Consider the following 14,874-nt stretch of genomic DNA (forward strand, 5'->3'; position numbering starts at 1 on the left):
TAATTTAAGTTTTAATTCTGACCACTGTGCATAACAAGTGTTTTTATAAAATTGCCATTTACCTGGTGAAGAAAAAATTTGTGGTAATAATATATATTATATTTTAAAGAAAATTTAAATCATTTGTTAAAAAAATATTCAATAAAAACGATTAAGTTTAAAAGAAAAACATGTTCAAGAGAATCTACCTTATAGTTAAGATTATTTATTATTTTTTATTAAAAAAAATGCCCTATTAACTTGAGAATGTATATTATTAAGCATTATTCTAAAAAAAAGACATTTTTAACTATTAAAACAAGTTATTGTTGGTAGAAGTTCTATTAATAACATAACTGTATTATAAAGGTTTAATTTTTTTATGTTTGCTATTGGTTATTATAAAATTAATACTATAAATAATGAAAATGAGATAAATAAGGATTTATTGCTTGTACCTATCATATTTCAAATATGGAACTAGGTACTTAATTCATCTTATTTTTTATCTTTAACAGTTATTGCTAAAAAAAAAAAGAACATAAGATACGGATAATTAAGAAAATTATTCTTAGTTTTTTAATATTAGTTTCATGTAATAATTCTCGATAATTAAGTGAACAAACACATATTTCTTATGTCTAGACAGTCCCTGCATCAATGTTTTTTAAGTATGGAAAATTATAGAAGAGTGGCAACATTTCTATCCATGTTTAAATTTACAAAAATTATAAATCATTCAATATTTCATTTATAAAACCCAATATTACAATGAATTACTAAGATATTATAAAAAATATAATTATTATCTTATTCAATTATCAAGAAGAGTTTTCTGCTTGTTTTATAAAATTATTTCAGTCAAGACCAAGCAGCAAGCATGAATGAATGAATTTATTTAATTTTTTATACATTTTACATAGTTAAATAAATATAACATTTTTATACAGGCTACAAAAATGAAACTAAAGGGAAACTTAGCTGTGTATTAGTATGCAGTACAATACATACTTTGCTTGTACTCAATAATAAAACTTACTACTTAAAATAAGGGTTGATTGCATATTAAATGTCATTAAGATAACCTATTATCATTAATAAGAGCCTTGTTAACATAAATGTGGGTAACTGTAAGGATTAGCATGGGCCAAAAAGAGTGGCCAATGCTGGTAAGCTATTCATTTGATCATATCTAATTGTTTTTATTTCTATTGTAGTCCTGATTTATTTATAATTATAAACACAGAATTTATAAATTTGGTTCTTTTAAAGTATATAAATTGTAGTTTATGACTAATTTTTTTCTTTTTTTGTTGTAGATAAAATGCTCTTAAAATGAAAATAATTTTAGATAATAAACTAAATGAGTTTCTTTTTATAATTGCCTTATTAAGGGTTAAAAGATAAACTATTCTGACCATCAATATTAAATGTGAAACTTATTTCATGTTATCGCTTTAATTTATAAGTGTGAGATATACCAAAAATAAACAAATAGTAACTGTTCGTTTAAATTTGAATCGAGTTTCCCATTTCACTAGTCATTGCAGGTGCTTAACTAGCAAAGGACATTAAAAAGAGTAAGCATTTTATGTTGCTAAAAATTTTCTTGATTGTTATTGATTAACTTAAACTATTCTTGAAATCTTTGCAATCACCCCTATCAATTATCTTATTCTTGGAATCATGAGAGTTTATTGTAAGAAATGACAATAGTTTAAATAATTAGTTATATACAGCTACTAGATTACAATATTTACAATGATTCTTTTTCAAACAACAACATAAAATTATCCTATGCATTTAAATAAATTTTAAACCAACTTGGCACAATTTTTGTTTTGTTTTGTAACTTCTCTGTTTGACAAATGCATCATTTTAAATACACATTTTATTCACTAAGTAGTTCAAATATGTATTTTTTAGGCAGATTATTCTCATTTATAATTTTTAGAATGGCACTTTTTTTGTTGAACGGTGGGATTTTCGCACTAACTTTGAACTTTAAGATCACATCTAGCTTAGATATCGCTAGCTTTGTTTAAATTGTAGTGTAGGGAAGGTATAGCTGTGACATGATAACAGTTGTCATAAATAACAATTATACAAAGTCATAAGTAGCAATTGTATATTTTTTGTACACATCACTGTTCATGAGAAATTAACAATACCATTTTCTGCTATTTGTCTATCATGAATTTTTGTCAGAAATTTTTTTAATCAAAATGAACTAAATTTAATTTTTAATTTGATGCATAAGCTAGCTTTTTTTTAGCTACACAAAGGTTATAATTAATTTTTAGATTAAATTATCTAAACTATTACTTTTATAATTATAAAAACTTCATTACAGCGACACAGCAAGAAAAATCTCTTTGAGATGAGAGCTTTTAAAATTATTATATATTTTACATAAATTTTTCTGTTTGAAAATGTTAATAATTATATAAGTTGAAATGATTTTTTTATATTTTTATTAAATTTACTTGTTCAAATAATTCAAAATTGATTAGAAATTTGAAAGATACAAGTAATGCCTTTTTCCTGAGTGGGAATTTAACCTTGAAATCATCTTTAGATGGACCTCTCTGTGTGATATTCTGAAAAAATTAACTCATGCCTTGACTTTTAATTTGTATTTTATAACCCGCGTTGAACATTCGATTCAGTTATGAATTTAAATTTTTCAATGTTCAGCTCTATAGCCTTGTAACTTTGAACCCAATCCAGAATATAAGGGAACTCCTGTATCAGGCTGGGACAAACTAGCCTTGGAGGACTTTTTGATGAAACTAATCCACATTTACTCCACATGGCTAGGAAAATAATGAAAACCTCCCACGGTTAGCCTAATGGCAAAGAACCAATGATCTATCTACCACTGAGGATATTTTAGGTCACCACTGTGGTTATTGCGAGCCTTCTGTAGAATTTGCATCAACCTCGTACAGCTGATATTCAAACTCCAGTCACCTGGGAGGCAAATGTTCTATCTTCTGAGCCACTGAGGCTCTTATGACTTTGATTATTGATAATCCCTATAAAAGTGAATTTAAAACACAAAGTTTTTCTATTTGTTGGAAAGTTCAATCAAACTAGAATGAACTTGTAAGAAGAAAGTCACTTATTGTGTCACCTGTGCTATAAAAGCACGTTTTCATGGACTTAATTTTTTAAATTTTTTTTCTTCATATCTTGATTTTAGACCTTTATTAGCCCTTAAATTTTAGTGAAAATAATTATCTTTATTTATATGATGTGTATTAGAGGCTTTTATACAGATGTGTAATCCTTAATCGATGTGTATGAAAATTGGTATGCAACGTGCATTTGCATTCAGTATTGGCCTTTTTTCCCCGCATTCGATCAAGCATTTCCAACTCCTGAAACCTGAGAATCTTTCCAAATTCACTCAAGAAGATTTCACTACTATACCCTCTCTACACTATCTTTAAAATGCTTTTATTTTCTCGTTTAACTTTCTTCTTTGAAATGGCTCCCATATTATCTCTAATATGTATTGGATATATTTCAATATTTTAATAGATCTTGTGGTTTTATTTTTCCCATTGAAAATTCTTATATTCATAGCTTATGCTCTGTTTCCAACATTTTATATTGCCATTTCTGTGTTTTTAACATCCAAATCATAATTTAATACTATATTCGCACAGACTGTCTTATGAACACTGACAAGATTCTATGACCATGGATGGTATTGTATCATAAATTATTGTTCCATTGTTATCGTACATGATATTTTGAGCTACTAGTTGAGTAGGCTTACATTTTGGCGTCCAAAAAGCACAAGCAGGTCTTTGAAAGTGTGTGCTATTTATTTTAGATAATGTGTTTCTTATTGTTTGATATTGAGACTTATAATATGTGTGCGTGTCTGTGCAATGTCCAACGCAATCTCCAATGTTAAATATAAGCGGTTGATGTACCCAAGCTTCCCACCCTAGTTCTTCAACTGTTACGAAAAATGATTCCAAACAGCAATCGTTACAACTTCCATTGGATCTAACCTTGCGTCGACTTCTTTCTTCTTTTACAATGGTTTTTGTTAAAACTAGAACAGGACTGAAGTCACCTTCTTCATGTACAGAAGAAACTGTAAAAATAGAAAAAAAATTATTAATTATTTTTCTCATATCTATCTATCTATGATTATTTAACAGTACTTTCTCTGAATCTATAGAACTTTCCTTCAAAATATTCGAATTTTTAACCCCTTATCTTATAAAATATAGTCTACAGTTTTATCAAGAGACTGGTCTAAAGTTTGGGTCTCTTTGTTACATTTACTATTTACGCATTTCGCTGTAAATTACATTGCGTTTTTTAAAATATATTTACGCTTCAAAACTTGCACTTATAAAACTTGTTTAAAAATTGGTTAAACGATTAATACTATTTAGTTTCCTGAGCAAAAAGTGTTTAATTTGTAACGTATGAAAAAGTAAAAATAATATAGAGGCCCAAACATTCGATCTATCTTCTGACTAAGTTATTGGAACAATATTTTCGAGATTGTGGCTTTCCCCAGTTCATATTTTGTAAATAAAAGATTCGATATTATCAGGAGCGGGAATAAGAAGGTTTTTAAAAATGTCTGCACTTATTATTAGCGGGCACCTCAGTCACAAGGTAAGTAGCGTAAAGCGTAAAATTATCTAAACTATTACTTTTATAATTATAAAAACTTCATTACAGCAACTCAGCAAGAAAAATCTCTTTGAGATGAGAGCTTTTAAAATTATTATATATTTTACATAAATTTTACATAAAATTAAATCACTTGATCAAAAGTTATTCAAGGTGTAACTTCTATATTTTTGCACTGTATTAAGTTAACGTTAGTTTGCGAATTTCTCATCTATAGTGCTTGGAGAAATATTGAGTAAACCGAAAAAGGAATTGCACATTTTATTTTGTGTAAATGAACTTTTTTTTAAAGTAGCATATATATTTGTTCTTACTTTTAACTTCTACAAAAGTGGTAACTGCAAAGCCTGTAAATCTAATCAAATCTTGATCTTAGATGTGAAATCACCAAAAAAGTAAGATCAACCACATTTTCTGAAGAAGCAATGAAACGTAATGGAATGCTGAGGTCCGATAAAGGATCGTGTTTGCCACAAAGAATTAGTGATCTTTTTTCTTTATTTTTATTTTATTTACTAATTTCTTTTGCAACACTGCACATATGAGAAGATACCTACTTGTAGAAATTGGACTTAAAATTTACCTTCGACTTCTGCTGTGCACGAGACTTCTCCGTTTTTGGCATCCAGAGCCAATATCATCGGTAATTCAAAAGCAACGACACCAGAATCGGTTTTTGACTTAGAATGGTATTCTTTTAGGTGGATTACTGGATCTGCTCCTGCATCCATTGACGAATAAATAGTGACTGATAAGTTTTTCTGGACATCTGCCTTGTAAAATAAGAGTTGAACCGACAGCAGAGTATCAATATCTTGAGCAGTTATGAATTCAAATCTGGTGCAGTTTGTCCTGGAAAGACAACTAGAACTACCTGGAAAAAAAAATTGAAAATGTAAATCTATGTAGTAAAAAATGTATAAGAATTTAGTTAAGAATATAAATTTTCGAAGGTCTGTTGGTTCACATTTTTTTAAAATAAAATATCATTTTCATTCATATCCTCATGAAAAATCGAACACTTTTAATCTTCACCTATAAAAATTCTTTCTGGTATTATCGCAAAAAAATGTTTTTAAAAATATGTATGTAGTAAAATGAAATAAAAATGTTAAAGATTATATATTTCAAATAGTTTAAAAACGAAAAAAAAATTTTTTTTTGCGAACTTTTAAACAAAAAATCTGGGGTTCATCACTTTTGAAAAGCTTCGTTGAAATTAAATTTTCTTGGATGATTGAAGGTTATTACAGAAATGATGAGTTCTTCGTTTCTTGTTCCAGGTCTTGTAAAAATAAAATTATTTTCTCCTTTTTAGTTAGTTTAAAAATTTAAGTTTTTATAATTTGTCGAAAATTGTTGATTTTTGTTGAATAGTGGTTGAACTTATTGGAGACAAATTGGCGTTATCTTGAAGAGTCAGAAAGTGATCGAGATTTTTATTGACACCAAAAGTTCCAGTTCACAAAGTTACAGTTAAAATTTGCGCTTCTTGGAAAGTGGTCGAACAATAAATTTCCTTTCCTAAAAAATTCTGCTTGCAGTGGTCAGAAAATGATGGGAACTTATCATGTCATCAGAGCTCTAGTGGAAATTTTAGAACTCCGGTTATGCGAAAAGCGGTGTAGGAATTTTTATTGACTACTTGAGGGATAAATTTGCTTATAGCGGTTATAAATCTTATGAAATCAGTATTTTCAAGGTACTGTGTTTGTTGTTGAAATCCGAGTACTCTGGCTCGAAATTACGATTGCAAGATTCCCTTTCCAAAAACAAGAAAGTAAGTTAATAAAAACGTTGTAATTAAACTAATCTACAGTATTAACTTGTGAATTTGTTTTTCAATATTTATTTGGTTTTAATTACATTAAAATTAATAAAATATTGTTTTATTGCTGCTATTCTTGCTCTAATCTTATTAGACTTAAGAGTGCCAGGTACAGGCTTCTAATTTTATTAAAAAAAATGAAACTTATCAACGCCAGTTTTTAATATCTTACCTCAAGTACAGAAATTATGATTGCAAGATTCCCTTTCCAAAGAACAAGGAAGTAAGTTAATAAAAACGTTGCAATTAAACTAGTCTACAGTAATAACTTATGCACTCGTTTTTCAATATTTATTTGGTTTTAATTGCATTAAAATTAATAATATATTGTTTTATTGCTGCTATTCTCTCTTTCATCTCATTAGATTTAAGAGTACAGGTTTCTAATTTTATTTAAAATAATGAAACTTATCAACGTCAGTTTTTAATATCTTACCTCAAGTACAGCTGGCATTTAGAGGTCAAAAATATTTATTAACTTGAAAACGGATATCATTGATTTTTGCAAGTGCTTGCTTAATTTCTTATCTTTCTTGGAACTTTAACATCTCCTAGTAACACTCATTGAAATATTAACTAAGGCTTGGCTCTTATTTAATTACATTTTTAATTCCCCCTTTCTTAGCTTTCATTTTTAGCACCTCAAATAGAATTATTTTGAATCTAAAATTTAACAATAGATTTTTAAGTGCCTATTTTTAATAATTAAATTTTTTTTTAATGAGGTTACTTAAAAAGCTTATTAAATTTAACACGTTTATAAGAAGAATAAGATTATTCATTTATTTTCCGCATATTGAAACGTCATAGCGTTTTTTAATGACAAAGTTGCATATCCTTAACACACGACGGTAGTATTACAAATCTTATAGAGCATCAGCCCTATGAACGAATATACAGAGTGTTCCATAATAATTGCTCTTTATATTTTTTTAAAATACTTGTCGGTAAGGAAGTCAAAGAAATTATACACATTAGGGGCAAAAAGTCAATATTGAGGGACATTTAGCATTACCTTACGCGTCATATTACTTTAGAAAAGAGACGAAATTATTTGGCACATTTGTAAAATTACTATTTTAAAACAAGTTCTAAAGAATTCTTTTAGAACCATATAAAAAACATATAAATTCATTTCAAGTGGAACACAACAATTATTTATAAATGAACGACGCATATAATATAAAAATGAGTTAAAATTATTCAGCTGAATATTTTGACATTAAAATTGTAAAACTTCAAATTAGAATTTATTATTTTCAAAACTAAATTTAGCTCTTTTTAATTTTCAGTTCTCAAGTTGTATGAAATGTTAATTCGCATAAAAATATAGTTTTATTTTAAAAATTCTTATTAAAAGTGAAAACAAAAAAGTATGTTCACTTGAACATTTAAAGAAATTCTCAAGTTAGGAAAAAACAAAAACATTAAAATCTGTCTAACTACATTTAAAAAGAAATCTAGTTAATAGAATTTTAACAGATTTAAATTTTAAATTATCAAAATCTGATTTCAGGTGGAAATATGAAAGTGTTAATAAATGTCTTTCTTTTCTGTCTCCTACAGCAATCAAACAGGTTTAGGTGTTTCATTCAGCTGCCTATCCCTCAACTTTTATTTGTCAGATTTCGATTTTTTTTAATTTGCGAAAATATGTAAACCTTTTAATCCTCATCTTTGATAAGGATTAATAAAATTATTATGGGTGATATTTATGGAATACACTGTGTATTACAGTATATGACCAAAATTCTTTATAAAATTCCAGAACTCATCCAAATCTTAAAAAAAAAAAAAAAAAAAAAAAAAAAAAATGCAAATTTGATTTGAACTCCTTAATGATTAAGAAGTCCAAGAATCCTCAGAGCAATTATTTTAAAAATAAAACCAAAATAAACATATTTTCAGTTGCATGACGTGCTGTCAAATTAATTTTCAAAAATTAATAATATAGTTCAGATTTTATTAAAAATTCAAAAAATGTATAAAAACCTTCCAAACCTTTTTAAAGTGATAAATTTCAGCAATATTTTTCGCAAAAAAAAAAGAAAAAAAAAACTTTCAACATTATGGTTTCTGCAGTAAATCTGCGCTTTCATTTGTTTAGATATTTGTAGTAAGACATTTATGATCCCCTTTATGTAAAACTGAAAAAAAAAAATATCGAATGCAAAGATATAGGAAACATTTTATAAAAACTTCATTAACTTTTACAACGCTTATTCAATCCCCAATTTTATTTTAACCTGATTATTAAAAAAAACTAACTTAAAGTTCCATCTTCAACATAAAAAAAAGTGGTAGGGATTCAAATAGCATGTAAACATAAAAAAACATGCAAGGGAAGGTCCTCCATTTTTTTCTGAAAAAAACCACTGTCTTTTTTCCAAAAAAACGCTCAAAAATTAATGAATAATGCAGACAGAGAAATGAATTTTTTTCAGTGTATTTGGAATTATTTGAAAATTTAGCAAAAGCAATAAATTATTTTTCACTACTTTTGCCTATATTTAGTTGATGTGACGCCTTAAAATTAAATTATTAAATCTAATTATTAATATGTCATTAAAAAATCATTCACGACTTCATCACAAGATACACTAAAGCAATTTATCTGTGTAAGAAGGAATCAATGCTAAATGAAGTACGAACAATAGTTTTATTAACGCTAGTTTAAAATTATACACTTTGTTTGAGTCAAATATTTGCTTTGCGTTAAATCGAACGTGAGATGCAGATATTTAAGCATTACTTGAGTTATTTTTTCTGAACCATGCTTTGGTGAGTGGTAACATACCTGTTCGATAAGACTATTAAAAGTAGATTCCATTTATTTATGATTTATGCGTGAGCTATAAGCTAGAATTTTTCACGTTTTATTTTAAAAAGAAAACGATGTGAATTTCAGGTTGCTATAGCGATATGATGGAACAACTTATGTAAATAAAAGTGTGATGTTTTCTTTTATGAAATGAAGTCAGAATTTTAAACTTTCTGATTGAGTCTTGCAACAGAGACAGATGTCATATTTAAATTTTATCAAATTTACATGGTTAAGGGAGTTGATTACGAAAGACCCTGTACAGTTTTGAAATGATCGCGAAAAGTTTTGTGACGAATAAATTTTAAAAACAACTTTTAAAAGTGTTACTCAGTTTTTAAATTTGAGCAGTGAATGAGTTCGAAATTCGATAAGGCTTATGGCTCCAAGCCATAAAACGGCTCACCACAGAATAACTGGAACAAAGCTGTATTTTATGTGAACTTTTGAATTATAAATACATAGAGGTGAGCAAAATAATTTATATCAAATTTTTTTAAAAATAAACATAAAAAATTAAAACATAACTTAAACTACTACTCGAAAGAAAATTCTCACAGACTGAGAAAGCTACCAATTCTGCAGCTCTAGCTCCTTTTGTATTAAAAAATCAAACTGTAAGCTCATAATTAGGGGTTGAAGTGGAATTGTGTTGTGTAAAGATTACAAAAACTATCACAGAAATCAGTCCCAGGAGCAAATATATTCCAGTTTTAAAATGAACATAAAAAATAATTTTTTTTAAGATACGTTGAATATTAAGAAAAAGCATGCTTTAGAAATTTCGTTAAGTTTTTAAATTTGAGATTAAAACAATAATCTCAATTTACTTACAAACGTTTTACGTATTATTGCAATGAAGTGCGACTTTTTTTTATCTTCGAATTCTTTTCTTGCAACTGTTTTGGTAGACAATGTTTTGACTAGTACCTGCTTTTTTTTATTTGCCGCTCTCAAATCTAATCAATCATTCTTTAACCTAAATTATTTTTGAATTCAGCATTTTTCTTTCATTCATAACTGTAATTCATTCATAAAATATTTATTGATGGATTTTTCTCTTTTTCAATCACCGTGGCTAGTTATATATCTCTGTACTTATGATAACTGTTAAATAATTTACGGCTATAGCCCTTTTTTTCATATAATGAATGTTATAGAATTTTCACAATACGACTATCTGCAGTTAGTCGTAAAATTATATTCAGATACAAAGGAACAAAATTATTTTTTTTGACCGAATTAAAAATTTCTTGAACAAGGTCTTAAGAAGAAAAATTAGCATCTGCATTTTTTTTTTTTTTTTTTTTTGCTGTTGAACTGAAACAAAGGCACTCATATTTCGAGGTGACACCAAGATATTAATGAAACAAAGAAGTTTAAAACCACAAAAAGTCACTGTTGCCACCAGCAAAATGGAAGTGAAACCACGGACCGTTGACCGAAGGCGGTAAATCAGGGCAGAATACGTTTCTTTGCAAAATGCAGCGTATTGGCAGAACAAAGGTCCCGAATTAGAAAGGCGACTTTCAAATGAATATAAGACTCAAGGGCAGCAGGATGAGCCGATGTAGCATGGGTAAAAAGAATTTTAGTGTTATGGAAAGATTTATTATATAATTCATAACAAAATATATTAGACAAAATGATTAGAGTGTTTGATATTATACAAAAATCCACTTTTTTAAAAACTATTCACACAAATAAAGTATAGAAGATAAATTAAGCGTAGTTAAGAATGAAAAGTATTTTCTAGAATTTCAAATTAATTTTAGAAACGTTATAGTGAAAGCTTTAAATATGATACATTTTAGCGCCTCACTCGTTTCTGATGCTAAGTTCTAGAAATAGAAGTGCTTTAACTGCTGAGATAAAAATAACCACCTTAATATGATCCTATGATTAATTCAAGGCTAAAAAATGAGATAAAATAATCAGTCAATTATTTTAAAATCGGGCTCCTTATAAAGACTAGAGTGTGTTTGAAGGAAATTTAAATTCATATTTCAGAAAATGTTTTTATTCATTTTTTGTGTTCATCTTCAAGGTGTATCACTGAGAAAAAAATGTTTTTTGTTTAAGAAACTTCTTAGTCACTACTTCCTCTTTTGTTTTTGTAAAAACCCTCTTAGAGTTAGTGGCAAAATATCGCAAAAAGTTTCATAGTTCCAAACATTAAATTACGTTAAAGCATAACTGAATGTACATAATAAATAATAGTTTTTATGCATATTATTTTATGGCATGACAAAGAAAATTAAAGCTGATGTAATTTGTTTTTGAACTTAAAATATTAAAGATCGGTCTTTTTAAAATAATATGTAAGATCTATCTCATTGAAAATATAATAACAATAAAAAATAATAACGATAAAAAAATAAAAACATAATAATAATAAAAAATAGATGTTTACCGTAAAATGCAATTTGGAACGAAATTTAGTAGAAATGATTTGAGTAAAATACATGCATAGCAATTTCAGATCGAAATTGCTAAACATGTATTTTTATGAAATTTACAAAGGCATTTTGTAGGCTCGTATAAATCAGCGAAAATTTTTTTTTAAATATCTTTTAATGATGATACTTAAGAATCCTTTTGAAGTTATAAACCAAACCATTCTGGGCACAATGAAAATTATTAAATGCAAGTTTGCAGCATGGAACTTATCGTAACATGACAATTAACGAACAGTGTTCAATTTCTCTTATTGGAACAATTTCGCTTACAAATTTGTCTTTTTCTAAATCAGATTTTTCTATCAGATCAAGTAGGCATCGTAAATGAAGATTTAAAGTTTAACATAGGCACATGGGACCCATACCTAAATTTTCTACTGATTGGTGATTGTTTTGAATATTTTGATTCCGTGAAAAATGCTCCTCATCTAAAAAATTAAAATGTGAAATAATAATAATGAAATAAAAAAAATGCAAAGTATCATGACCGGATAATCTTGCAGAGAACTTTTGTGCTAAAATTTCATTGTATATATGAAATTTCGGCCATTTTCGAATGAGTTTTAACTTTTACCATGAAAAGTGTGTTCACAATAGAGTCCTTTAATTTTCAAACGCTCAGTACCCATGACTGCCCTCATATTTCATTACAGTAATCTTGTTAAAACGTGAACTACATGAAACCTTACGTCGTATCACCCCTCCCCCCAAAAATTAAATAAGTAAAAGATAAAAAATATGTTGAAAATGATTTATTTAATTTATAAGTGAATATTTTCAATTTAATGACTGAGTTGATTTCTCTCTATACTAAAAAAACGTAATGGCCGCTACTTTTTTTTAACATTACATTTTAGCTAGCTGCGCTGACATTATAAGACTTAGAAACTTGAAATTACTTAAATGTGTAGTAAGATTATGATGAAATTCAACATTTAATATTCGATAATTAGTTTTGTCATATATTAAACTGTTAAACTAGTGGAAAAAAAAACGCCATACTGCCGCTCAGGAGCCGCAAGAATGCAACTACAGGTTTGAAATTTGCATGTTGTAAGGGCCATATTTGTATAGAAAATTAACAAAGATTTTTTTTTCTTTTTGAAATACTAACTTGTTTAAAAGTTTGCGCAATTTGAAGTGCTTTTCTGCAATTTTTTTCTTTAAATAATAATTATTTACCTTTTGTTGTAGAAAAATTTCTCTTCCCCGTGATCTTAAAATAGTAATAATAATAAGAGAGAGGAAGAGAGAAATATTTAAAAATACAAAGACTTTTGAGATAAATACTATTTCCAATGCAAACTGTTATATGATATCCGTGATATTGTCAATAAGTAAAATAACTTCTCCTTCATTGCTTTTTGTTGTGGGTTTCTGTATTTCTAAGCTAAATTTTTTTCCAAACAATTTTTTCCAAATACAGTTGATTATTTTTTAAATCCAGATATCATTTCATTTTGTATAATAAAATGTACTTACATTCAATTATAGTAGTTTAATATTATAGACTTTTAAGGAAAATAAAATACGACGATGAATGCTCAACGACTGTCATTCGTCATTGAGCAATGATAAATGCGACTGACAACTACCAAATTTTAGAATAAATTTGTACTTTTAAGTAATTGAAAAAAAAATGCACTTACTGTTTCTAGGGCGAATTATTATTTCTTCTTTCTGTTTCGCATCAGATAAAAGATGCTGCTGGTTCAAATGCGCAATGACTTCTTCGGGCAATTTCGGAGAAGAAATATCGTTGACAGGTTCTGTCGTTCTATTTAAGTGCCGTAACACTTTCGATTTAAATTCCTCGATCAAAATTGTCCGATGATTTGGAGGCTGCACGGATTTCATTGGATCAGAAATCTCGGGTGTCGATGTCACGAAATCAGTAACAGGTGGGGAAGTACTTTGTGGCCGGCAGCTTACCATCATGGCCATTGCATAGGCGATCAGCACTTTGTAAGTCAAGGCGATGGCCATGATGTAACACCGTTGGAATTTTGAGAAAAGAGGAATCTTGAATCTCATGCGAAATTGTTATATATGAAGTAAAATTGAAAATCAGATTGTTTATGCAGATAGTGCATTTCCCACTCAATTCGATTTTTTTTTTCTTTCTCTATTTTGATGAATCGAGGAGTTGATAATGAGTCGAATGAAGTGGAGTGGACTTTTAACCTTTCTCGTACACAAATGAGCTGGAAACAGTTAAGGCATTACCGTACTCTTATCGCTAATCAAGCTTAAACAGATTCAATTAAACACTAATCGTTTACTTTGTTTTAATTAGAAAAGTATGAAAGGATGACGTGAAGAGTGAATCAGAGATAGTAATTCGGATTGTTGCATATACCATCATGCACTAGTTTTCTCGTAATACGATCTGCTAGATAACTGATTAAGACTTCGAGCTACTTGATAAAATTATGTTTCTAATAATCATTTTATTGTAAATTAAGATATAATAAGTGGTTAAAGATATATTTAATTTGGTTTCGCTTTTGACTTGTCCTTGCCCCTGTGTAAACTTAAAATATTTCATTGGAAACTTTTGTTGAGTAATGGTAAGACTGTTGACTTTCCCAAGTCAGTTAGCGATTGAACGAAGAGTCTAAAATAATTTTAATTTAACATATTTATAAAGGAAGCATTTTCGGAAATATTGATTTATTCCCTTAAGCACAAGGTACAGTTTAATATTCATCACACTATCGAAAAAATGAACAATTATTATTCTTCTTTCTATTAGGTATTTTGTAATATTCGGTATTGCAAAATTATATCTGAAATTCCAAAAGGTTCGAAGAATGTAACTGGTGAGCAATGGTAAAATTGTAAACTTTCACGATTCAGTTAGCATTTTTTTTAAAATCACCGGCGTTAAACAGCCGACTCAGTTTTGAGCTTACTACATCCAAAGTTCAACTTCGTAGCCTTGTAATTTTGAAGCCAACCCTGAAAACAAGGAAATTCCTGGATCAAGTATTGGGAGAAATTTGCCTTCGAGGAGGACATTTTTGATTGAACTAACCTACATTTGCGTTACATGGAGAGAAAAATCGCGAGAACCTCGTGCCGAATGTGACGAAATCTCGTTAGAATATTTTGCGTCA

The 14,874-nt window shown here is 28.2% G+C and overlaps 1 protein-coding gene across 1 annotated transcript; it reads right to left on the bottom strand.

Moving 5' to 3' along the window:
* Positions 1–854: 854 nt before the first annotated feature.
* On the bottom strand, positions 855–14,096 carry LOC107455377 (inhibin beta C chain-like). Its single transcript, XM_016072915.3, has 3 exons — positions 13,405–14,096; positions 5,231–5,521; positions 855–4,093 (listed from the first exon to the last, which is right to left on the bottom strand). Exons 1-3 carry the CDS (start codon positions 13,787–13,789, stop codon positions 3,660–3,662), a joined length of 1,110 nt encoding a protein of 369 aa, XP_015928401.1. The 5' UTR covers positions 13,790–14,096; the 3' UTR covers positions 855–3,659.
* Between the last annotated feature and the right edge of the window lie 778 nt (positions 14,097–14,874).

The sequence above is a fragment of the Parasteatoda tepidariorum genome, chromosome 3 (genome assembly GCF_043381705.1).
Source record: "Parasteatoda tepidariorum isolate YZ-2023 chromosome 3, CAS_Ptep_4.0, whole genome shotgun sequence".
Taxonomy (NCBI): domain Eukaryota; kingdom Metazoa; phylum Arthropoda; class Arachnida; order Araneae; family Theridiidae; genus Parasteatoda; species Parasteatoda tepidariorum.